Source organism: Barbatula barbatula, assembly GCF_947034865.1.
Source record: "Barbatula barbatula genome assembly, chromosome: 14".
NCBI lineage: Eukaryota > Metazoa > Chordata > Actinopteri > Cypriniformes > Nemacheilidae > Barbatula > Barbatula barbatula.
The window spans coordinates 20,145,405-20,171,136 of record NC_136777.1 but is presented as its reverse complement, the minus strand read 5'-3'; the positions used below and the strand labels follow the sequence as shown (position 1 = coordinate 20,171,136).

The window sequence follows — 25,732 nt, the reverse complement described above, 5'->3', positions numbered from 1 at the left end:
GGAACTGCATGAGTCAACAGATACTGTTGTGAAACTTGTGTTGTTTTTTGTCATTTTGGGGCAACCTGACAGCACCTGGACACCTTGTACTAAAAGAGTTCAATGCACGCACACACACGCACACACACACACATAACCTCTTAACCTACCAGAGTTAACCTCGGTGTTGGTGTCGGTGCTGACATTAGCTCATCAACCCTGCTGGAGATTTACATGTACAGGTCATGAGAGGTATGAGCAGAAAGACCTTGAAACAGATTGACAGGACAAAGTGACGATTCAATTCGTACCCGAGCATCAGCAAGTTCAGCAGATGGAAAGGTAGACACGTGGACAGCAGAGAGCATCAGAACCCACAGTGAAGGTATTCACAAACACAGATACACACCCTGAAAACCCCTTCTCACACGTGCGCTCCGAGTCACGCAAAAGACACCCTTTGCTCCGCTGGCTGTTCGTTTGTTTTCACTGGCCACAAATTTTCCACAAATTGATGCAATTGAATTGATTAAATAATGGTCTGTTTCCTCCTATCAGACTGCAGAGTAAATGTTTCACTCTTTCTCACATGTCAGGGGCTCGGTGGGAGGGGCTGACGGGCACATGTCAATCTTTAGCACAGACAGACTCTTAAACTTCTCATGCCTGGACTCTGAACGACCAATGTTTGCTTTTTCTTTCTGTGTAGTATCCATCAAATAACTTCTCATAAAGACACCGTTCTTTTTCTTAAGGTTCATAAAAGTGTTTGAGTCTGAGAAGGCAAAACGTCAACTTATTCACGAATGTAATGCCATAGTCGCCATCTAGTGGACAAACAAACTGTTACTAATAAGCCTATTTTTAACAAATGACAATTTGTTAAAAGGGCACAGAGTTCACTCTAAAATAAAGAAATCCTGTCATCATTCTTTAATTCTCATGTCATTCAAAACCTGTATATGACTCTTTCTTCTGTAAAACACGACAGAAGATGTTTGTGAAATGTTTCAGTGGTTTTGTGTCCAATGGAAGTCAACGGGGCCAAAGTTGCTTGGTTATCAGCATTCTTCAAAATATCGCCTTTTGTTTTCTGAAGACAATTTTGAAAGTAGATGAAGGTGAGTAAATAAAATATCTTTCTTTTTGGGGGGTTAACTATTCCTTTAAACATGGTCTGTGTTTTAAAGTTGCTTATGTCAATAAATTGAGACTTAGAAATAGAGCAGATGGTTTAGTATTATTAATTTTGTGCAATCGTTTCTTTCTTTTAAATGTTTAAAAATAAAAATAAATTCCGCTACATGAAAAATATATATATACATTAATGATTTACAAAGAGGGCCCCAATCCATCTATAAATTACTATGGGAAATTGTTTTTAATTATTTGCAGTGCTTTTTCAAAATTTTGCATTGTTGCACAGCAGCTTTACAGGATCCAGGTGCTGCCAGGTTCCCAAAATGACAAAATATAAACAAAGGAAATAAATAATAACTGCAATGTAGGCTCTCCTGTAGCTCGGTTAGAGGATGGCGCTAGCAACGACAAGGTCACATAGTGATATAGTTGCACATAGTCATAAACAAATGTATAGTACAATGCAATGTAAGTCACTTTGGATAAAAGCGTCTTCCATATGCATAAATGTAAATGTAAATAAACTGTTCATTCAAACATCCATGTGGCAGATTATGAATGAATGAGAAGTGATAAAGTGATACAGTTCACAAGAGGAGGAATGAAGCAGTGAAGCAGCGACCCAAACCAGCAGCCTGTAAAAATAAATCACACATCTGCTTTCAATGAGCCTTTGACATATTAATGGCCCACTGCTTGTTATGAAATTCCTGTAATGCCCCCCTCCCCGGAAAAAAATGTGCATACAGTATGTCATCCATCAGCTCCCTCTCTCTGTTCATCATTTCCCCTCCTTCTCTCTTTTAAACATCAACTTAACCATTTGCTTGACTGTCCAGATTATATCAACACACTTTAAAATATTACTGTATATGTAGAAATAATGAGGCAGCCTGAGCAAATTATTGAACATACCGTGAAATGCATTTGAACAAAAACTGGATTTTGGGTAGATATATGTCTTTTAGAATTATCCTTTGGACATCGGGCCAGAGCAACATGTGGCACTTATTAAAAATCATCTGATTTCAACACAGTAAGGAGAGGTCTTTGATGCCATGTGAATGTGAACGCTAATTGTCTGCAGACAAACTACAAGTGTGTTTATTTATTTGAGGAAGAATGTTGTCATTCGGAGCAATGGTGGACATGTGCTGCTCTCTCAGGCATTAAACTACACTTCCATCCAAATGAACTTAAATAGCCATAGCCACAACAGAGCTAAAAGACTTTGGTTCATTTATTATTGTATTTATTGTAGATTCATATTCTCATTTACTTCAAAATTGTACTTAAGAATCATAACAAATAGACTAAACAAAAGCTGTGATGACCTTGATGCAAGATTGGGGCCAGACAATATTAAATAATAGTGTTTAATAATAGTGTAAAGGTTGATATAAGCCGCAGGCTTTAAAATCACAGTCATGAACATGTTACGTCTATTGGGACTTCTAAGGAAATTGTATTCAAAAAATTGTATAAATACTTGACGCACCTTTTTATGACCTTATTATTATTATTATTATAACATTATTGTTAATTTTCAGTCTTTTTTGGAAAACAATACACAACCCACACTGTAAAAACAATTAGGATTTAATAAATACTGTATATACTGTGTGTTATTTGTGCAAGTTTTTGCACATTTTTAAAGTAAATTTCAAAGTAAAACCGTGCAAAAGATTTTGCTTAGTTTGTTAAACTTAACATTTTTCTAATTTGTTTGAATTTAAAAATCGAAATTAAGCAAATCATACTAGTAGTTTTTTCAAAAATAAAAATTTTAACAAATTTGAAAATGTGATTTTCTAATAACAAATTTATAAATATTTCAAATTGTGTAAAAGGTGTAAATAAGACTTTTATGGTAGAAATAAAACAATTTGGGGGGAAAATAACTCAAAATCTTTTTTCACTCCGACTAACAAGTTTAAGCCAACTGCTGCCAGAAAATAATGTTTATGGAAAACTTACTTTGAAAAGTATTTAAATCATATGTTTGATTGTATAGGGAACTTTACAAAAACTATAAAAAATGTAGCACATCAAAATTATAATACTTAACACAATTGCTGAATTTTATTTTGGTAAAGTCATCATAAATATATAATTATTTGTTCAATACATTTCCCTGTCAAAGTTATGACAAAATCTATTTTGCACCTGATAACACAATGTGTCAATATGCTTAACTTCATGCCCATAATAAACAGCTTTAACCATAAACCCTTCAACTGCTGCAGTCATCACAATCTTACTGCATCTTAGATTTTAAGATGATCAAAATAAAGAGACATCATGTTGAAACTCAGGCTTCAAACTCAAGTGTATCAGTGACCATCAGAAATACTAAGCATTCTCTATATGAACAAATGGTTATAATCAGAAATGCACTTTTCAGCATCTATGTCTAATGATTGTTCTTAATTCTAAAACATTCAGTAACTCTGAGTCCCTCTAAATGGATCGGACAGTAAGTTTCCCAAATCCCATCGGCCCCTGTAATCTTGTCACATGTGACCATGGCACGCTTATTACAGGGGTGATGCCCGGCCAGGCAGTTCTCATGTGGCAAAAGCTTCGGAGAGACCATACACAAGGATCAGTTACTCCTACAAGAACTTGGGGTCAAGCTAATCTTCATTGTTTTAGGTATTTGATGAGGCTTAAGACTTAAGTTAACTGCTAATAATAGGACCCTTTGATTTGTTCAAATGGGGTTAGTTGTGAACACAGAAAGTTGATTTGCTCCTGGTAACTCTAGAATGAGATAACTGACACAAGTATACAAAGGATTGCCTGTTGGTTTGGTGCAAAAACCGGTTGGCAAGCTTTTGTCATGACGTGATTTGTTGAGAGGTTAAAATCCTGCATCATGAAGCTGCATTGTAAAAGATGATTTTTGTCTTTGGATGGTCTGTAAATGCACAAAACTTTGGACACTTTTCAATTTAAACCAGATGGCTTGGACCATCATGAACCACAACCAAGGGCTCTGACAAACACTGGTGGGCACAAGAGGATGAAAGTCCTGGTCTTTCAAGCTCTCGAGTATCTAGTAAGATACTGAGATGATCACTTTGCGTTGCTGTAATGGGTTTGAACCCATGATCTTGCTAGCACCAATCTCAAACCACTGAGCTACGGCATTTTCCTTTTGGGCCAATGGATGGTGGGCCGGAACGGCAATTAACAAAGGTAGAAACCCCCGAACAGGCAGGATCGTAATTGTGAATGGAACAAAGTCGCTAAGGAGCCAGAAAACCCAGAACGCAATCGTCCACAGACAAAACGGACGGGTCCCTTGGCAAAGAAGTCCAGGGCCGCATTTTGGACCCAGTCCAGCCCTGCCTGGTACAAAGATGCGTTTTGGTGGATGATGCTAACTACAGGTGTAAACAGGGTGTGAAACATTTTGAGTTTGTCCACTTTCGACCGCTTCCAGAGGTAGAAACACATTCGAACACCCAAAAGAGACCGCCTACTCTCAGTCTATGGAGATAATGCGTTAAAATTATGAGAAGCGAGCTAGCCTAGGATTTAAATTTTGACAGCTGAAGACCTTAAAGTTTGGTTTGAAGACGAAGAACGTATCAAGCACAATGTTTTCTCACCATTCAAGGGGCTTCGGTATTGCTTTAAGAACCGCACGTTTTTGAACGACTCACATTGTACAAATTCATACAAACTAACCCTCTCGTAAAATAGTTGCGATTTGCCTGGGAATGAGGTTGGAAAATCTTCAAAAGTGGGGCAATGTAACAAATGACAGAAAATCTAATCTATGGTACAGAAAGACTTTAATAAAGGGCATTTGTGTGGTGTAAGAATGTTTGTTTGTTGTGACCTTTACCCTGATCTCATTATAGAGAAAGAAGCTTGGCTACACATCCTGTTAAGTTTTGGATAATTCTTTGGAAATCATGTCAGCTGTATTAACATTACTTAGTATGGTAGAACATGGGGTTAGCTGCGTAAAGCTCATGGGTTTGAGTCCCAGATAACAGACAAACTGATAAAAAGTAAGTGTCACTTTGCATAAAAGCATTTGCCAAATGCAGAAACGTAAATGTAGAACTTACACAGTCATGGAAATTACAACTGACCAACTTTTGCTCTATGACGATTGTTTGCTCTGAGGACTATTCAAGCAGAACTTCCAGTGCAGTAATAGGCAGAAGATAAAAGAGGGAACTAATGCTAAAGTAACTCACCAATTACAAAGGTAGATACAGGATTATAGTGCTCAGCTCATCTGTAAATGGGATCAGAGCCGATTACCAGGCTTTAGAATGACGTAGAACAACTTGATGCTACAATCACACGGCTCCTCAGCCGGCCACCCCCTTTCGCAGGGACAGAAACCATTGGGAACAACCACAGAGCTCCCCAGAACTCCATTTTTGGTGGATTTATGTGAAATTCCACAGGCGTAGCACTCTTGTTGCCCACTTTATGGACGTTTTTGAAATGTGGGTGAACAGAATGGGTTTGAAGAGGGAAATCCTTGATACATTACCTTCTGTGGCTCTCTTAAATGATGGATTACTATACTAGGCTGTTTGACTACAACCTTTAGATTTTGAAGAGGCAAAGAAAACAAAACAACAAATAAGACTACAACAGGACATCTTCTTGCAAACGCAAGTAGCCTGCAACAGATATTAGTGTGATTGAAAAGATACCAAGAATAAAATCATGGCTTTGATGCCTGTTAAATTTGACTTGGCCAAGCGGGTTAAACTGGCCCAGGGACTGTGGCTCCTGTATTGGCTCTGCGTGATGGCCGGAATCCTCATCTTCAGCATGGGCATCTTCTTCAAGATTGAGCTACGCAAGAGGAGCGAGATAATGGATAACAACGAGAGTCATTTTGTGCCCAACCTGCTCATCCTGGTGGGACTGGTGGCTTGTGGCATCAACGCTTTTGGGGGCAAAGTGTGCCACGACTCTCTAGACTCAGCAAAATTTAGCAAGTGGAAGCCCATGCTGAAGACTTACATGAGTGGATGTGTTGTTTTCGGCATCGCTCTTTTTGTCACGGCCCTGCTGTGTTTCTTGATGCAGATCTCTCTGCACTTCACCCTGGCTGAAGGCCTGAAGAACGGAATGAAGTACTACAAAGACACGGACACACCGGGACGATGCTTCATGAAGAGAACCCTGGATATGACCCAGATCGAGTTCCACTGCTGTGGCAACAACAACTACAAGGATTGGTTTGAGATCCAGTGGATTAGCAACCGCTACCTGGACTTCAGCAATGAAGATGTTAAAGCGTAAGTATTGTGAAGCTGTTTTGCCAGGAATTCAATAAGTCAATAAGTGTTGGTGTGACATCGATGTACTCACTAGTAAAGATTGCTATCCACAAGACAAGTCATGAAAGTATTTTGAAGACAGCCGCTATTACCGGATGCAGATTATGTGATAGCGTCTTGAGGAAACCCCCAAAAATTATATTATGCAACCTTGTACACACAACAACAAAGGTTTTCTAAATGATAAATATGGCTCATTAATACTTTTCTATGAATTAAAATAAAAAAAACATTATTTGACAAACTTCAGTTAACTGAAAATTTTAAATGTTGACTATGCATATATGCAAAATTAAAATAAATTCAACTTAAAGAATAAATATATATAAATTATCAAAATAACATCACCAAATTACTGAAGTTATTTAAATATTAGTTTAAATTAGAATTATACAATTGAGAATATAATTATTAATTTATTAAAATGATTAAACATTAAAATCGCATTATTAAAACTGAGAAATGCGAAAAATAAAAGCACATTTCTAAACATTAATAAAACAGTAATAAAAGTTATAAAATTTTATTACTCTGACAATAAAAAAACTTTTCTTTTCACCCTCAAAGCCTAAACTCTGTCGACTATTTTGTTAAATGGAAAATAAATCAAAACTTTTTTGTGTCCTGTAATAATGGCTTTAATCTGGTGGGGTTATTAAAGAGGGAAAGGTGGAAGTGAATGAGGGAACAGATTCATGAGATCATGTCAGAATCGTACTCCATTGTTTACTGTTTACGTACAGGGTTACTGTTTATGCTTTTTCGATTTTTTTAACCTTTAGCACAACAAGGAATCAAACATGTTCAATAATGTAATTTAAGGGTGTTTTTCATTGAAATGCTATCCTGTATACAGGAGAGCTTTTAAAATGATGAAAATTACAATTCTAAAACGTTATATAAAAAAAAATATTTTTTATGACTATTTGACAGTTTTCCTTATTATTCAGCCGTTTCCAGAGCAACGTGGAAGGCAAATATCTGATGGAAAGCGTTCCCTTCAGCTGCTGCAATCCTGGCTCTCCTCGCCCCTGCATCCAGCATCACCTGACTAACAACTCAGCTCACTACAGCTATGACCATCACACCGAAGATCTGAACATCTGGACCAGAGGCTGCCGGGAGGCTCTCGTCTCTTACTATGGAGGCACGATGGACGGTATCGGTGCTTTCGTGCTGCTGTTTATTATCTTAGAGGTGGGTTGGTGGAGAATATGGAATCAAGCGTGTTGACAATATCAGACCCTTGATCTTACATTTACGTACTTGGTCCAGAAAGATCACGAGGTTCACTGCTGGGTAAATTGTGTTTTAGGGGCCTGCAAAGCAAATTGAAATGAGTTTCAACGTGCACATTTTTGAAAATGATGCCACTATGATGTGTGAACTACAATAACGCACATTTGTAAAAACTGCGAGGTTAGTTGGCTGAACGTCTGATGCATAAGGCACACTTTTCTGGAAACATTTCAGCATGTTCAAAGTTGTCATCTGATTGGTTGAATTTTACAGGATTTCCGGGAGACGTGCGTGTCGCGTTCTTTAACGGTCCGCCTGGAAACAACACAAAGCCGTCTGATCAAAGAAGCAGGCTGTTGTTTTTACAATAATTCATCATGATCGACTAAACACTTCATTCTTAAAAGTATGCGAGGTTCAGAGCATAAACTTATGAACATTGTTGTTGCTGTTAACTTTTGATCCGCTCGTGAATTCCTCATAGGTGGACCTTGCTATATGTGTTCCCGGCTACGTGTTCAAAGTTCACCACTCGATTGACAAATGTGTACATTCGCCAACTATAGGCCTTGCATATTTAAGACAGCATTTATAGCTGTTTCCACAGATTTGTGTCAAAACGGTGAACGTACCAAAACGGTTGTTTTGTCCTTCTAAGGGCACTTCGGAGTGAAAACAATCATATCCGGCATACTGAAGGGTCGTTCCAAACCGAAGTGCTTATAACTGACCACTTCAAAGGGCCATTAGGAATGAAGGATTTTGAAGGGTAAACTGATGAACACTTGTCCCCTACACCCTTCGAAGCTCTCACTCCGGAGGAGTGTACATGAAACTCTTCAAAACTGGTTTTATCGAATATGCACACCTGGCAAGTTAACTTGTGTTTGGTTATAACATAGCATTATATTTTATATTTAATGGACATTAATATATTACTTTATATTAATTGTATGAAATCAAAACTACTCAATAGTAATTGATACTTTGTGAAGGTCAACAGGAATTAAATTCGGGAGTAAACTTCACATAGCGTTAGTTTATATTTTTGCTGCTGAAATCGCCTATATGTCTGTAAACGTTTATTTGCATTAATTTATTTTGTCCAAAGCAAAAACTCTTGCATCATTGATCAAATTGTGACCCATAACTATACGATCCTGGATTGACAGACAGTTTCGTATTTATTTTCAAGTAGTTCATGTATGAATATGGAGAGTTTAGCAGATCTCAGCAAACTGGACCTGAAGTTTGACTATAGCGTAACTATTGATGCGATTCGAGAAGATTTAACCTTAATTCCAATTGAGGAAATCCACCTGGAATCCTCAATCTTTTTCTTGGAAAAGTGGAACTTTTATGGGTCACAACAATAGAAGCACACAGTGATGATGTAAGCCAAAGCCTCGGTGGGACACAAATATTTCTAAGACATGGATCACTTCACATTAAGTTTAATGGTAAACTGCTGTTGTTGCTTTGTGCTATAGGCTGTCGTGACTGTAGGACTGCAGTACCTGACCACCGCTCTGGAGACCATGGCAGATCCAGAGAGTGAAAGTGAGGGCTGGCTTTTGGAGAAGAGTGTGAAGGAGACCATCTCTGGTGTCATGGCAAAAATAAAGACGCTAGGTAAAGGAAGCCAGGTACAGGAAGGAGATGAACAAGCTCCTGCTGAAAGCTGAGAATGCCCCGCCCGTTGGGTCTGAAGCCACTCCCCCTAAATACAAACATACTGTACATTGGAAGGGAAGAAAAGCAAGAAAAATTGATATACATGTTCTCCCCTGAAATCGCATGTACAACCAAACATCAGTGTAAATACAAAGTTTATTTTTTTAAATGTAATATTATAGAAAAAAATATATCTTTTGGTTTAGTGAACTTTTAACCATCTCTAATACTCCCAGCCTAGTGTTAATGCAGCCATTGACAAACTATAAAGTTTGTCCCTCGTATTCAGTCGAGTTGATGTTTAACCCCACAGTTTAACCCGACAGCATCACACATGCATTCATACTGCGTCTTTTCACCCTAAAATACTATAAACATCCAAAATCTTCTCTGGAACTACTTACACGGCAGCTTTCTACAGGCAGCTGAGGATACAGTAAATGTGTTTTCATGTGTCCAGTCATCTCTCAGACCTTAGGCTACCTTGTATTTATTTACTCAACGCTGCCTTTAACAGGCCTTACGTTGTGTGATGGTTGTCAAAAGATTCCTGTAACAACAGACACACACTGATGTAAGAACAGCACATGATACTTAACAACAGTTATCAGGTTCAACAGTTGCCTCACAGACTGCCTGATGCTGGTAAAGAGTACCAACTTGTAAAAAAGCTTGTTTTCAGTTCATTAGTTTGTTTTTTAAGTTACGTCAGGAACACCAAGCAGTTGTATTTGTTCTTCTCTTTTTTCTTTAAAAGAGGCGAAAGTCAGTAAGTGGCTGTAGAGTTTGTCTCAGGTGAGAGATGTTTGAACAGCGGCAGCCCAGCGGGACACAGCTTTACGTGATTGGATGAGGAGGATTACCTTAATAACTAATACAACCTATAGTTTAACAGAACCACCGAATGACATTATCATGGACATTTTATGATCATGTTTTAGTATGGTCTTACTCAAAACACCACCTCATGACAGAGTTCCTGCTTAAACAGAGAACATTTCAAAAAGGCGATTTCAGGGTGAGCAGGTACAGCTAAGCGTGAGCTGTGTTAAACGGGACATCTGTCATCTGCAATTTTCTGAAGTCCATAAGAGCGGTTAATAAGCTTTGTGAAGCAGCTTACCTTCTCTGGTGAAACTCTGGGCATCTCACACAGGTACAGCTGCAGGAGTCAAGCCCTCCCATACTGTACAGAAAACCCTGTGTATGTCTTTAGACATTGTCAATAGTTAATACAAAAATAAAATAAACATCAAGCATCACACAAATTAAAACATTTTCAAATCTTAAGCTTACTCATTTTGTAAGGTTTATATAAGGTTTGCACATTGTTTCCTATTAAAACGGTACTTTTGGACATTTAGTTTTTATTCTCTTTTGTTTAGTTTTCCATTGGCATGATTTGGTATAGTCAATAGTAAATGTTAAATAGAGATTTATTTATGTTTTTTCTAGAACAAATGATGTTGCCTATATTGCCAGAAGAGAGAGCATGTGTATATAAAAAAAACTTTCTTAAAGTTTAAAGTGTACCATAGCATATACAGCTACAGAAACAAATAAAAGACCCTTCCAAATGTGCATTTTATCAGCATTTCAAGATGTACAGTATTGTGTCCATTCCAGTCAGGTGTCTGTTGAATAAAAAAACATTTTTAAGAAATATCCGTCTCAAATACGTGTAGAAATATAACTTGTGTTGCTTAAAAGTGAATATGAGCTCGCTTTCCGTGCAGTATTTGAGGTCTGAAAAAACACAGAGCATCTTTGTTATTGACCCGTTTCTCCAGCTGTCATTATCTGCGAATAAATGCAATTACTTTTGTTTAAAATTTGAGAGAAATATTGGTTCACAGTAACAACCTTGATCCTTAAACCTAAACATACCTATTATAAATAGTCAATTACAATTAAAATCGGATAAATGAAATGTTCTCTTAAATTCACCAGTGGCTGTAGATCAAGTACAAATAAGAAAACAGCAATATATATTTACTCTAGTCAGGGGTTCATGAACTGCAACGGCAGCAATAATAGAAAAACGCAAGTTATAGCAACCTCATGTAAAAGCAACACTTCAGAACCAAAACATCAGGCAGGTCCACATTAACAAATGCTAACAGGTGTCCTCTTGGAATCCAGGTGTAATAAAACTAATTTTCACTCAGATGTTGGTGGGTTATAATTTGGTGCCAATATAATAGGGTATTACCAAGGCCAAGACCTGTGAAAAGACTCCAATGTCTAAACACAGTGGGCTGGCCAGCGGCTTAAACTCTTGGTGTAATCCTCTTTATTCCGGAGGTCCTGGATGAACACTGGATTTAGACAGAACTAGAACACACTGGAGAAAAGCAGTAGCAAGCAAAATAGGTCATTTACTATTAATCAGGTCACACATTCATCACCTACATTAGCACGCTAACCTCACCTGCTCGGTTAAACCATTCAACAATTCTGCTTATATGGCTTAGTGTATTTCACAGTCAGTGACACGCAACACAAATCTTTTTTCTGTTTTATTTCATTATTGTTTTACATTATAGTACAATGTACCCATTTATACAAGAATACCCATTTATACAAGAATTCACATATTAACAAGTCAGGTTGTGATGTGAAATACTGCTGCATCCGCTGGAAGAGTCTCAGATTAGAAACGGATTTATCTGAATCGAATGAAAACCAGTTGTAAAAGAAGCAAAAGTGTTTGTATGTGTATGTCTGATCTGAAATAAATTGTTTAGTACTTAAACGTCAGGCCGCTATAAAGAAAAACAAAAGACAGTCTAAAAAGACACCGAGGCTGAAACTGAATTGGAGACGACGTGCATTTCTGTATCTGTTTCGGGCAGCAAAACCCGAAACAAACTGAAAAAACCAAGACGACACGGCACACACGTCACGTTTAGAGCCGCTTCAATTTGTGGAAAGCAAGTTTCCAAAGATCAAATACAACAAACACCCTCCGAGAAACACAAATACCACAAGTCACAAAAGAAGGGCGAGAAACAAACAGTCGTAAAAACTGACCGCCGTACAAATCCATCCTATTAGAAACATACAAGCTAAACAAATAAAATCAGACTCTCTCTAACACACACATACATACTTACACACAAACGTAAACCAGACGCTTGAAGGATAAATTCACGTGCTCTTCCTTATATTGGCTTGTTTTGTATGGATGTCTCGAAGCACATTATTTAGGTGGCCATGACAAAAGAGTATTGCTGCATTTTAAATGGGGAGGCAGAGGATGCTGTACAGCCTACAGGTGGCGCCAGACCTGCACGTCAACTGAGGGACATTTGTGCTTACCAGCCCTCTGAGAGCCTTTTTCAATATATTTAATCAAACTAGGCCTGAAAATAATTTAATATTACTTGAAGCAGACAGAAATTAAATAGCATTCGTATGACGAGTACTTGTGTCGCAACTGAGTTGTTGTCGCAGTTCAATACCTTGGCTATATATATTTTAAATTAGTATATCATATTGAAAAAAGAAAAAGGGCAGGGAACAATCACCCACAAAGACCCCCCAAAAAAATCATGCATTCGTCCACTGTCAGAAAGATGAAGGGGCGGAGGAGAGCAAGAGGCCTTGGGTGGTGCCTTGGCAACCTCTAGCCCGGATGTGCAGGTCCCCTTATGTGCTAAAGGAACAATTCACCCTAAATGTTACCATTTATTCACCCTCATATCCCGTATCGATTTCTATCCTACACAACACAGAATGTTACGAACTGACGGACTCAGTCACCATTGACTTTCATTATAAGAAAAAGCAGCATCAACAATATAAAAAAACATCTCCCTTCGCGTTCTAAACACTCCAGTGACATGAGGGCAGAAAAAGACAACTTTTATTTTTGGGCGAGCTGTTCCTTTGAGGGTGATAAAGTGTTACATGACTTCACAGGTGTTGCCAGTCAATCCCCACCAGAGTCTGGTTTGCCTCTTGGGCGTGGCCGATCTCCTCTGTGATGCTGTGCTGGCGCCACAATTTCTGGATCTTTCTGTAACGCTCTTGGCACAAGTGTAAAGGGTTTCCCCTTCTAAAAAAAGACAATGCACAGCACATTATAAGCTGTAACTGTTTGCTTAAGACAGAATCAATAAGAGACAGTGGATGTGTGTGTCATACCTGAGCCCTTGGTCTGTTTCCCCATAGTCATCAAGATATGGAGGAGCGTAGAAACAGCCCTTTGTTTTACCAGCCAGGAACAGGACCTGACTTTCCCGCACCCTGACACATAAAAAGGCAAATGATCCAATGATGATATTCATAAAACATCAAGTTATTCAAGTTTGTGATTTTAATACGCTTCAAATGAGAAGTTAGAAAATGCATAAGCTTACATAAACAATACACAAGCAATATACGGTTTTAAAAGGGCATGACATGCACTCACCTGAGAAAAATGCCGACTCCTGCCCCGCACGCGAAGGTGTGCGCCGTGCACGCGCCCACATCATCGCCCTCCACCTCGGTCTGACAGCAGTAGCTCTGAGAGCACAGCATGGCACCGCACACCAGACACAGCGTGGGAGCACGAGACTTATCGCCGCCTGATTTAGGACACCTGCGTGCCCAGAAAATGACATGCTCAACACGGCTGTAAAACAAAATGACACAAATCTTTGAGACGGAAGTAACTCACGTGAAGCTGGAGGCCTGGTTGATGAGAGCGCTGTAGTCCTCTGGCAGCTCTATCAGATGGTTGGACTCTCTGGGAAACCTAAATCAAGATACGGCATTACAATAAATGAAGTATGAAACAGGTGCATAAGCTTAAGTGAACGAGGGGTTAAAAGTGCAGGACAGACCTGATGAGAGCGGTGCTGTTGTGAAGACCCTGCAGCACACCTGGATGAGAGCACCACCTGCACATCAACAGATCTTCATCAGACCATCAATCACTCCAGAAACAGATTAGCCAGAAATGCTCGGCAGGTGCACACAGCTCTCAGAGGCTGTTATGTATGAAAGAGAGATAGTCACCCCTGCAGCAGAGGTTCCAGCAGCCCCAGGTTGTTGTTGTAGAGCTGTAGCAGGTTGGAGGGCAGACACAGGTATCCACACAGAGCCTCCCATTCACCCACACCTACAGCTGAACACACAGCAGTCGAGAGCAGTGATATAACTTAATGCATGATCACAGTGAGAGATGAGCAGAGGAGAGATGAATGTGAGAGATTTACCCCGAAGCTCAGGTGGTGCCGGCGCTCCGTTCAGATAATGGAAGAACAGGGCTGTTGTTCTAAGAAAGGGCAGGATTCCTGCTTTCACACAGCGCAACAAATGCCAGCCTGAGCTCACCTCATGCAGTCCGCTGAAAACCGCACACGTACACACACACACGTCTTTTAGTGGGAATGTGGAAAAATAACACATCTGCAAAATCTACAAATCAATCTTAAGAAAGCCTGGAGTGACATTAAACAATCCTTTTAATAAATAACAGTCAAATAATGAATATGGATAATATTTTTTAAGGAGTCATCTCATGAAATCCCCAAAATTTTGAAAACCGAAAGTTTAAGTGCTTTAATCGGGTCCCGGGTGCATCTAGCAACACAGAAAACGTGAAAAATAAGTAGTATAATGTTACCGCCCCATAATCTAGACAATTCCACCCACCGCGCTGCCACCTTTGTTGTTTTCACAAGCGAACAGCAGTGTACGTGACGCCATGGCTAAAGTTCGTGGACAACCTCGGAAGAGACAGGAGTGGATTTATCTTATTTTTTGTGGAAATCCATCAGAAACCAAAAGTAAAAACCTGTTTGCGCGAATCACTTAATCACTTTTCTTTAAAGTTGTTCCTCAAGGGGATCAAGACAAAATAAACTAGACAAAGCTGCCGATGTAAATAATATTTATCAACAGTCTCAATTGACGTAAATGTACCTTATATATGAGGATAGCATTAGCATATTATAGCGCAGGGAGCAAAGTCAGTCACGGGCTAAATAGAACATCCAAAGCCAGTGTTAAACTTACTCTATATATACATGTTGTTTGGGAAATGGGCACTTGGAGTTTAGCTGCATGTATGTTAATACATTATGTGTGCTAATATGTTTGGCTGCTGCAAGCTGTTTGTTTTACTACATTGGTTCTCATGTTGTGTGTGTAATGTTATAACTTGTAAAAGACAAGTGCAAAATTCCACGTAATTCCGCTGAGATCTGCAGGTGCGCATTCCGTGGATTTTAGGCAAGCATGCACGCACAACATTAGCGCATTAGGATTATTTGAGACATTTAAAACGAACTAACCGCAGAGGAGTTCAGGAAATATAATTAAGCTAAACCATTGCCGTGTACTAGATGTGTGTTGTGTTGAAACGCTGGACGGAAAAGGGGTGGGGTGTGCTGTAACTCATTATAAGAGACATGCACCAGAAAGGGTTTTGTTTACACAGCCATTGAGTGTTTTTAAGCAAAATATATGTTTCAGACATTTCATGAAGACCCTAATACATCATGTCAACTTATTAAAGGACTGATCGGATGAACAATTTTTACATGTATAAAATGAAAATCACAAGTACCAGGCTCAGGTTAAACTGTGACCTCTCACCTGCTCAGGTGTTTCCTCAAAGTGTTGTAGAGCATACACACGCTCTCCTCTTCCTCCCTCTCTGCTCCTCCGCTCTCCTGCTCCATCTGTACTTCCTCTGATGACACACCATGAACATCATCAAAAACATGTTTACAGACAATGTAGAAGTATCAATGATTATGAAGGGGAGGATGCTGACCTGGTATGGAGGTGAGGAGAATCTGGACCAGGAGAGCAACGGTAACCAGCTGCAGGAAGTGCAGCTGTGCTGTATCTGAACTCATCCCTGAGGAATCTAAACAGTGAAAGGCTTGATGGGACAGCACCAGACTCACCTGTCACATACACAAACACACACAGAGTTCAAATGACATGTGACATCTTACCCACAGGTTGCCATTAAAGATCAGAATATGTGCAATGTCGCAAAACTGAATAATTTTATCGTCACGTCAATGTATTTTATAAAGAAACTTTCGAATGTTTACTAACCAGCAGGTGGAACATGTCTATATCCAGAATACATGGGGTGTTCTCCACCTGGGAATCAGGAACAAGGGCTGCACAGAGAAAAACATTCAGATCAATGCATGGGGTGTTATCATTTATTCTCTAAAATAATATCATCATGACAGAATGGTTTGTGTGGTTAACGACATAAGACATGTGACATGTATACAGAGATGCCACATTTGACCGCTCCAGACACGTCTACATTCAACATATTGTTGAAATTTAAAGGTCCGGTATGAAAGGTATGAAATTAAGCAGCATTTAGTGGGGAGGTTGCGAATTGCAACCAACGGCTCACTCCACACCTCCCTATCGGAGCACTACTGTGGCTCTCACGGGACTAAGATGCTGTCCTGTTTTCGCTTCTTTGTTGAAGAAGATACCCGCTATTAACGAAACCCGCTCTATAGAGCAGTTTGTCCGTTCAGGGCTACTGTAGAAACAACATGGTGAATTCCGTGCAAGGGGACCCGCAGAATATGTAGATAGAAATAGCTCATTCTAAGGTAATAAAGACATAACGCTTCGTTATGTAAGGTCTTAACACACCTCTGAACTAGAGGTCTTCACGGGTCCACTTAGATCCGAAAACCCGAGGTCCGGCCCGAGACCCGAGCGGGTTCGGGTCTAAAAGATTCACGGGAGCTTCGGACACGGGTCGGGTATATTATCAGTGTCTTCGGGTCTCGGGTAATATAAAGTAAAAAATTGTTTTGCTTAATTGACCCGAGGAAGACCCGAACTATCCTGTACAATAACAGCGCGTCGCTTGTGTGTGTGCGTGTATTTACCAACTCTCCTCCAACCCTCAGCCGATCGGTTGAAAGCCACGCAAATCTTCCGAAAGTCGCGGTGATCTGAAATCACCTTAGAATTGAAATCCCGAAGTTTCCAACGCTGCAGGGGTTTGCACTCGATGTAGTTACCATCGTATTCAGGAAAAACATACTTCCACCAGGCGACCAGAAGTAGATATTAAAAGACGCACACATTTCAGTACTACGCGGTTTGGAACACATTGTTGAGACAGAATGTTCGCGCGTGTGGTTGCCATGTCGTCACTTATTTAGATTTGATTCAGCTAAAACTGGCACAACCCATTTAGCCTCAGTTTGCGCAATTTGCCAGAGCAAAACAAGAGGATCAACGTGTTCATTTCCATATCAATTTCATTAATAAACGTCGGTTTACATTCAGGTCTAGTCGGGTTTAAAAAATATATACGATGGGTCGGAATCGGGTCTAACGTTATCGGGTCGGGGCTTTAAAATAAAAACGTTATCGGGTCTGTCTCGGGTTCGGGTAAAGATCTTTGGACCCGAGAAGACCTCTGCTCTGAACACATAATTATGTATATTATATTGCTTTTCTGACAGTAGATCCTCCCAAAAAATTACAAACAGTCCCTTTAAATTCCTGAAGAAATGAGATAACCTTTCATGGTTTAGAATGTGTTACTCGTTTCTCTATTCATGTAAACTCAATATTACAGGTTTTGAATCTACTTAACTTAACTAATGCCTTTATCTTGTCGTATTGTAAATTTCAATTATAATATCCGTCTACACAACAGTACACAAGCTTTGATGTTCACACATGTGTATTACTACGGCTGCAGTTACACAACCTCACGATAATAGATCGGCCCACTATGATGCACTCTATACGTATAACATAAACAGCCGCAAATGAGGCATCTATGTACTGTATATAGATCTAGGTTTAGCAGAATGAGTGCTGAATCCCACCTGCTAGGAGCCTGATAAAATGACTCTGTACAACAGCTTGAGATGAGGCAGTCCAGCAGGCCGAGCCGAAACGAGTCAGAGAGCTCAAGCAGTCGTCCTACACAAGAGAGGGCGATTAGATGAGGCAAACTAATGTTTGATATTTATTCAACAACAACAACATAAGTGTGTATGATTTGAATATCCAAGTACCTGTCTGCATGGTAAACTTCCAAACAAAGGCTTTTCTTCATCCACCAGCAATCTCTCTGTGTGACAAATAAAGATTTCACATTACTTAAGAGTAATGTTGAACTGAACACTATTGAAAAGGATTTTCAAATGGCCTGACCTATGGACTGGATGGTGTAGGCACAGCTGCCCCAGCATATGATTGGCACGCGAGGGTCCTGCTCATTGGGATGCACCTTAAGACCAACTTTATACGTGGACGTGCCAAACGTGGTCAACATCTCCTTTATGGTGCTTGAGTATGGGTTCCTAACAGACATGTGTTGCCCCATTAGACTAGACCAGGACATGTTGAGTTGAATTATGGGTAATAGGCAGTTATCTTACTTTGGAGTGTGGTCCAGTCTGAAGCCACCAGGAGGATGGCAGTCATGAGCACCGTCTGTCTCTCCATCACCTTCATCACCTGTACACACCACAAAAACATTATTTCGATTCACCACATTAAAGAATGTGTCCACAAAAAAGTATTGCATCATCATCAGGTAGGATGGCATCAGAGCAAATCTGAATAAACTGCGCGTCTCATCATGTCTCCGTGTAACTCAGAGGGTTACTCACTGGTGGGTGTAGTCTTCCTGTGAGCAGCGTGCATCGCTTTGATCTGCTGGTAGGTGATGTTCACCCACTGCTTCAGATCAGGTTGATCAGTGCTACACACAAACACACAGATACACAGTTCAATCCATTCATCTGAATTATCAAGCACGTCGAGGGCTTAGCGTGCTAGCAGAAGTATATTAATCGCAATGCTGAGCTCGGGTAAGATGGGCTTCTAGTCTCTTATTACGCAAACGGATCAGAGAAGTTGCCATATTTATCACAGACAAGCGTATTACACAAACTCCTCATGCGCAAATGCACATCGCTCCATCTTTACATCAGTATGGGGACTGGATCAGTTTGGTGTATGCGTTAAAGTACCTGCAGGTGGTCTTAGTGAGAGGCAGCAGCGGGATGACCGTGTTGCTCAGACACTCGCAGAGCGGACACAAGAACTCTCCATTCTCCACATCGTAACTGGTGTGAACGCGGAGCCTCTGCTGCCTACGCTGCTCTTTGGCCTGCACCGCTTCAAAATACCTGCAGGAGGAGACATTACGCACAGTTACAAAATACAGACGTTACTACAGTGTGAATTGAAACAAAAATCATTGTCAGCAATTTCATATATCCATATATTTAATTATTATATATAACATCAGTCACATATATGTTTTTATGAGAAATCTAATTCATTTGGTAATTCCTTGCTAAATATTTTCTGTGAATTCTGTGGAACTTCAGGAATGAGTACATTTATCGTTAACACGAAAGCTCAACAATCAAACAGAATTTTTCCTAACGCTCATAGTTTTAATGCTAATCTCACCTCTGCCAGCAGTGCGAGTGCATGATGTGCCCGCAGCTGCCCGTGTGTGTGCCAAACGACAGGTCAGGGTGCATGAAGAGAGGGTCATACTTATCTGTTAAACACACACAGATCGTCATTCACAAAACAGACCAGACAAAAAACAAGATCGATTAGGATGATTCACACACTTGGACTGACCCGGGTTATATGGAGGTCTCTTGCGGTTCTTGGACATAACCGTGGAGCGTTGGACGAAGGCAGCGAGCACCATAGCTTTGCTGTCGACTCGGATCTCCTGCTCTTCCTGGCATAGGATACAAGTCACCACCTGCCTCCTGTCATGGCCACCGGCACGCCACCGCCGTGGACCCACACACACTAGAGTACTGTCACACGTACTGGGGCTACAGAAGACAGAGGTTAGCATACCTCACATGTATGTACTGTATTCATTAAGAAAAACAATTAAAGTCATGCCTTTTTAAACGATAATACTTCTATATCTATACAAACACCTGTGTTCCAGTGATGCTGAAGTGGTGGCATCCAGCTCTTCCAGACTCTGCTGGAACAGCTCCTTGTTCTCGTTGATAAAGTGTCTCTGCATCTCTGACATCTGAGCCATGATCTTCTCTCTCCGCAGGCGTGCCATCTCTGCCTTCCTCTTCCGCTCCGCCTTATCTTTATCCCGCACCGTCTGCATATAGACACGCATGCAGTGAGACGATATTATGACATTAAAGGTTCATGATGGGAGTGTGTGTGATGTTTACTGGACTCGCCTCCTCTTGGCTGTGTCCTGAGCTGTCAGCGGGGGCCACACTAGCTGTGCACTCACGGGTGGTCTTGATGTGAGCCACCATCTGTTAGAACAAAAACAAAATCAAAATTCAGAGAATCGTGTCTTCTTTGCCTTTTTTAGGCTAGTAAAATGATGAATTATATGAATTAAGTCTTTCTTTCATCTTTCCACTAGGAGGCAGCAGATGCAGATCAGAATCAGACGTGTTGATCGACATCTGCTGCCCCCTAGTGGACAGTTGCAATATTCGCATAACAGATGGCTCTGTAATCAGACGGTGATCTGCTTCACCTTAAGAATCCAACGGATCATGTCCTTGTGAACCTCAAGGTGAGGAGCATTCTGCAGGGTTTCCAACAAAGCCAAGATGCTGGGAGTGTTTCCAGGAGCCTCACCCGGTCCTACAAGAAAAACATCAGCTCAACCGTCTAAAAAAAATGCTGCTATGACACTGAAGTGAGCCATGATACAGAAATTCTTACTGGAGATCTTGACCGTGAAGTTAAAGCTGGTGTCAGTATCATCTGCACTGCTCATCAGATGCTGCTGCTCTTCCACCAGACCCATGCCAAGAAGATGCAGCACCTGCAGGAGTCAGAGAGTACAGATTCGATCATTTCAGATGAATGTCATGAAAGCAGATCTTGGCATTTGGGACACAGACGTACCCTCTGTAACATTGACTCGGACCAATGTCCTCCACTGGGCTCCATGGCCCACTGCAGCACAGCTCCCAGAATCCCCAGCAGTACATCACACTGCAGGATGTTCACGAGGCTACCGAACAGCGGAGAGAAACGAGGAAGAACAGGAGGAGCTAAAACTGAAGGGGAAAACAATGAAATAATTTATACCTTAGATTATAGACTGATGTTTAACTAAACACAGTGTCTACGCCGGACGCGACCGGCGCAAGGCGACATGACAAAAGACGTTAGAAGTGTCAAGTCAAGTCAGATTTATTTATATAGCACTTTTGACAATTTTCATTGTTACAAAGCAGCTGTACAAGAAAACATTGTCAATAAGCAAAACATATAATGTTATGGAAGTCAAAACACAGGTCAAATATCAGACAGACTATAAATTCCTATATGCAGTGTTAATTAAATAAAACTATAAAATTCTGGCAGCCCCCCGGCCAGGCAAACTCGGAGGAAAACCAGGCCTAACCAGGGGATTCCAGTTCCCCTCTGGCAAGTGTATTGGAACCCATTATAATTTTACATTTTGTCGACACTGGATGCTTACCTGAATCTTCTCCATTTTGCCTCTTTATCTTCCTCTGAGCCTCTTCAGCCTAAACAACATTCAAAAACAAATTTAAAATGGAACAGTTTGGGGGATAAAATGTACAAGTATGTACAACGTGCTGTTACCTTGGACTGGTCTGCTCTGGAGTAATGATGGAAGTAAAGATTGAACATCTTAGCACAATCTGGTCTGAGTTTATAAAGTCCTCTGCCCGTCACACCAGGCTTCCTGTCCAACACAACACATACAGGGTTACACACAAACCAAACCAACAATATTCATGAAGCACTCTTTTATTCAGGACACTCACTTAAACAAAGCCACGCTATCAATGACCCTCTCCATGCCCGTCTCCTTATTCTCCTGTGGACAAAAGCAAGAGATGATGATTATATTTCTGTATTGTTTTTAGAGGGAATTTACAATACATGCTCAAACTACCACTAGGTGGCATTCACGTCACAGAAAGAAAAGGTAAAGAACTGCTTGACTTCTCCTAAATTTAAGCTTTTGTAAAATAAATCAATACTTGTAAGTATTGTCATGCACACGGTGTCCAAGATCAGACACAAAATTGCATATCTTATGCACTTTTTGTGAGGCGTCAGACGTTCCACCTCCCTTAACAGAACCCGATGTCAAAACAAAATCACTGTGAAAAACTGGATTCCAGCCCTATCCAAGACAGAAATCTAGACAGCGGGTATAATGAAATGAAGTCTGTCAGGCTGAAGACAAAAGAGCAGTTTTAAGACTGGAAATCAAATGTATCAATATTTAAGGACAACCAATTGCAGGGTGGTACATTACTCCACAGCCTCAGGACAAGAACGGAACAGAAAAGCCATGAAAAGTTGTCTTCGGTTTAACAGGAGGAGAACAATGCAGAATTTTCTATAAAAATGGAAATTTTAACATTAATCTAAATGACGTCAGTCTACAGGGGTACAATGGGCTTCATAATAAAAGCCTGGACCCCTGCATATTAAAATCACGAACAGCACTTTTGATTGTACAGACACTAATGCTGCGTTCACACCAGACGTGAATGAAGCGTTAAGCGCGAGTGATTTACATGTTAAGTCAATGCAAAGAAAAGTAGGTCTACTTGCAGCGTGATTCGCCGAGTTGAAAAATCTGAACTTTGGCGAAAATTCGCGCCACGTTAACCAATCAGGAGCCTGCTCTAGTAGGGACGTGATTATGACATAGTGAGCGGAGGCAGAAATCCGAAACAACAATGAAGGACTGCGACTCTGAAGGATCTGATGGACCCAGACACGGCGCCGAACGAGTCTACGTCGTTCTTCAGCCTTCCATAGCACATAATGCTTAGCTACCCTCTCATCAAAATCCATATCATGCCATTTCGCAGCGAGAATGGTGCCGCCTGAAAAAAGCCCCTACCGTCCATGACACAAATTTGTTTCTGTAATGAAGCGAATTTCACGCGCGAATGATTCGAGGAAACTCAAAATTTTCAAGCGTCCTACTACACGCAAATAGCGCAATTTACCGCGTTTGGTGCGAACACTCATTTTATGAATGCCTATGTCTAATGTTTGTTTTAAATGACAGTAATAGACGTTCTGATTTTGCAAACGTGACTAATCTTTAATAAAAGTTTTTGTTTACATAATATATGTATTATAGTAGCAGTTTGAAAAAACATTATTAATCGTGTATTACTGCAGCTCAGTTGTATGAGCATTGTGTTAACAATGCAAGGTTGTGGGTTCGATCGCAGGGGATTGCAGATACCTATGTATAAATGTATAGGATAATGCAATGTAAGTCGCTTTGGATAAAAGCGTCTGCCAAATGCCTAAATGTAAATGTTTATTAATATTTGTCATTGACATATTGTTATTGACTTTTCAATAAAGGCAGTAATACACCAATTTTAGCCAGGTTAAGGATGTTACTCAACAAGCCAAGGGTATTCGCTTGTAGTAAAAGCTAAAACATTTGAATGACATGAATCATATGAAAGAAAGAGTCTTTGACTCACATTCTCCGGCAGGGCTTTGACCAGCTCGCTGTGTGCCATGGGTCGAATACACAGCTGGTGAACAATCTCTCGCTTTATCTCATCAGTGCCCTCCACCTGACCAACACCTGCTGTGTATCTCTCACCTAAGGAAATAACAACACTTGTCATTTTACCGTCTATGGTGTCTAATCTGGTTAAATAACAGCCTAAGCTGCAGTGTGTTGAGAGCTGATCAGCACTTACCCACAACCATAATGACCAGGTGCAGCATCTCCTCGATTAGAGTGTTGTTCTGCTGAACCACATCCTGACAGACACATACACACACACACATCATTAGCAACATAAATCAGCTTCAGTAGAGAGAGAGAGAGAGAGAGAGAGCGATAGAGAGGCAAGGTAAAAAGACCTTGTTAGCATTGTCTCGGCTGTATCTCTTCCTGCAGTCTGCCGAGCTAAAGATATGATAGAGCTCAAAACGGCTCAGCACGATCATCAGGAAGTGGTTTGGATCCATCATGGAAGCTCCAGCCTACATCCAAAACAACATTTATAGACACTTTAATTCAAAGTGACAAACAAGGGGAACATTAAAGCGATATAATAACACTTTTTTTTGTTAAAATTTTACTGATAAAATAAAATCTGAAGCTAGACAGAAGTTTCCAGAAAAAAAACACTACATGACATTATATGAAAGTATTTTTTCGAGGTTTGTGAACACTACGGACCTGAAGCATGATGAGGTCCTTATCAAACATCTCCACCCTGCATTTCACGTTGTGATAATAATAAATCTGAAACAAATTTAAAAGCATTTTTATGGAAAAGCATTAACACTATCAATAACATAGCAAAAAAAAGTCAAAATCATTCAATTGAAGCCAGAGCTTCTTGCCTGATTGACCAACGAAAAGCCATTTCTTCTCCACATCCCAGCATGCACCTGGGCACAGAGCACGAGGCAGCGGAGCGGGTGCTCAATCAACATTGGTGGACTCAGTTCACTCTACGATAGAAAAAAAGATCTTAAAAGTGCCAAAAACAGTCTGTAAAAAGCATAAAATGCTCAGAAAGACAAAACTTACAAGTGGCAGAAGCTCAGGGAACCGATAGGCAACTTCTGTTTTGCTCAGCAGAGCATGTAAACCTTACAGAGGGAGAAAGTTCAGTTGAAACACCAGGGTCCTTAAAGTTTAATAACTCTAAAAAATATGTTTTCCATTCATGTCGAAAACAAATTATCAGAAAAATATACAATAATTCTATTTAATTCTTAAAGGTGCTATTCTTGGGCTGTTTTTTAAAGCTTTGATTATGTTTTTGGGTGTTTAACAATGGATGTTTATGTTTCTAGTTTAAAAAACGCTTTATATTTCAAGTCTATTTTTCACCGCTGTCCATCTTCTCACAAAACGATCTGATTTTCTCCGGTGTCTATAAAGTCCCTCCTTCCGAAGCGCTCTGATTGGTAAAGCTGATCCTGTCTATCGCAATTGGTTACCCGCTTTAAGGGTGTGTCTGAAGATGTCCCACCCAAACCATATCAGCGAGCTTCCGCTTCTCAGCCTGTTGTGATTGGTCAGTCCCCCTCTCAGTGCCCAGTATTCATAAAGTTTGGCTTTTAGCAATAAACAGTAACAATGGCGTCAACTTCACATCATCAGTTACAAACAAACAGGGATCTGCTAGTGCATGTGCAAAGGTCAATCTAATAAAAGAAGAGTTAGTTTTGCCTTTTTATATTGGAAAATTAAACAAGCAGATTTAATTTTTGCGTATTCCTGTGGGCGGAGTTACTCAAAATCAAAAAAAAAAAACGGTGGACAGCGGTCAAAATCTCAGAATAGTGACATGTACCCGGGAAGTAAAGGGCTGTAGTCTGATTTCACTTTGAGCGTTTATCAT

At 40.2% G+C, this 25,732-nt stretch overlaps 2 protein-coding genes across 5 annotated transcripts in view; one reads left to right on the top strand and one right to left on the bottom strand.

The window, feature by feature from the left end:
* Positions 1-5,465: 5,465 nt before the first annotated feature.
* prph2b (peripherin 2b (retinal degeneration, slow)) lies at positions 5,466-11,013 on the top strand (the record flags this gene model as incomplete). Of its 2 annotated transcripts, XM_079473884.1 has the most annotated exons (4): positions 5,466-6,401; positions 7,394-7,640; positions 9,173-9,314; positions 10,114-11,013. In XM_079473884.1, exons 1-4 carry the CDS (start codon positions 5,821-5,823, stop codon positions 10,137-10,139), a joined length of 996 nt encoding a protein of 331 aa, XP_079330010.1. In that variant the 5' UTR covers positions 5,466-5,820. The 2 variants fall into 2 exon arrangements, with proteins under 2 accessions (XP_079330010.1, XP_079330009.1); XM_079473883.1 differs by lacking the exon at positions 10,114-11,013 and having other exon boundaries at positions 9,173-9,367.
* An 880-nt stretch (positions 11,014-11,893) lies between these two features.
* ubr2 (ubiquitin protein ligase E3 component n-recognin 2) overlaps positions 11,894-25,732 on the bottom strand; it is a gene marked incomplete at its 5' end in the record, with an annotated part of 31,641 nt that continues 17,802 nt past the window's right edge. For all 3 annotated transcript variants that reach the window (XM_079473105.1, XM_079473107.1, XM_079473106.1), the window contains 32 exons: positions 11,894-13,416; positions 13,506-13,607; positions 13,774-13,944; positions 14,023-14,100; positions 14,189-14,245; positions 14,364-14,472; positions 14,564-14,694; positions 15,948-16,044; positions 16,129-16,264; positions 16,422-16,489; positions 18,191-18,287; positions 18,383-18,438; positions 18,522-18,670; positions 18,749-18,827; positions 18,983-19,074; positions 19,346-19,504; positions 19,794-19,887; positions 19,974-20,179; positions 20,291-20,472; positions 20,558-20,638; positions 20,869-20,978; positions 21,060-21,162; positions 21,246-21,400; positions 21,829-21,877; positions 21,957-22,059; positions 22,142-22,194; positions 23,843-23,967; positions 24,068-24,131; positions 24,234-24,356; positions 24,556-24,621; positions 24,723-24,833; positions 24,913-24,974. In XM_079473105.1, coding sequence (XP_079329231.1) covers positions 13,275-13,416; positions 13,506-13,607; positions 13,774-13,944; positions 14,023-14,100; positions 14,189-14,245; positions 14,364-14,472; positions 14,564-14,694; positions 15,948-16,044; positions 16,129-16,264; positions 16,422-16,489; positions 18,191-18,287; positions 18,383-18,438; positions 18,522-18,670; positions 18,749-18,827; positions 18,983-19,074; positions 19,346-19,504; positions 19,794-19,887; positions 19,974-20,179; positions 20,291-20,472; positions 20,558-20,638; positions 20,869-20,978; positions 21,060-21,162; positions 21,246-21,400; positions 21,829-21,877; positions 21,957-22,059; positions 22,142-22,194; positions 23,843-23,967; positions 24,068-24,131; positions 24,234-24,356; positions 24,556-24,621; positions 24,723-24,833; positions 24,913-24,974 — 3,410 coding nt within the window. In that variant the 3' untranslated portion in view covers positions 11,894-13,274. The remainder of the gene's footprint in view (positions 13,417-13,505; positions 13,608-13,773; positions 13,945-14,022; positions 14,101-14,188; positions 14,246-14,363; positions 14,473-14,563; positions 14,695-15,947; positions 16,045-16,128; positions 16,265-16,421; positions 16,490-18,190; positions 18,288-18,382; positions 18,439-18,521; positions 18,671-18,748; positions 18,828-18,982; positions 19,075-19,345; positions 19,505-19,793; positions 19,888-19,973; positions 20,180-20,290; positions 20,473-20,557; positions 20,639-20,868; positions 20,979-21,059; positions 21,163-21,245; positions 21,401-21,828; positions 21,878-21,956; positions 22,060-22,141; positions 22,195-23,842; positions 23,968-24,067; positions 24,132-24,233; positions 24,357-24,555; positions 24,622-24,722; positions 24,834-24,912; positions 24,975-25,732) is intronic.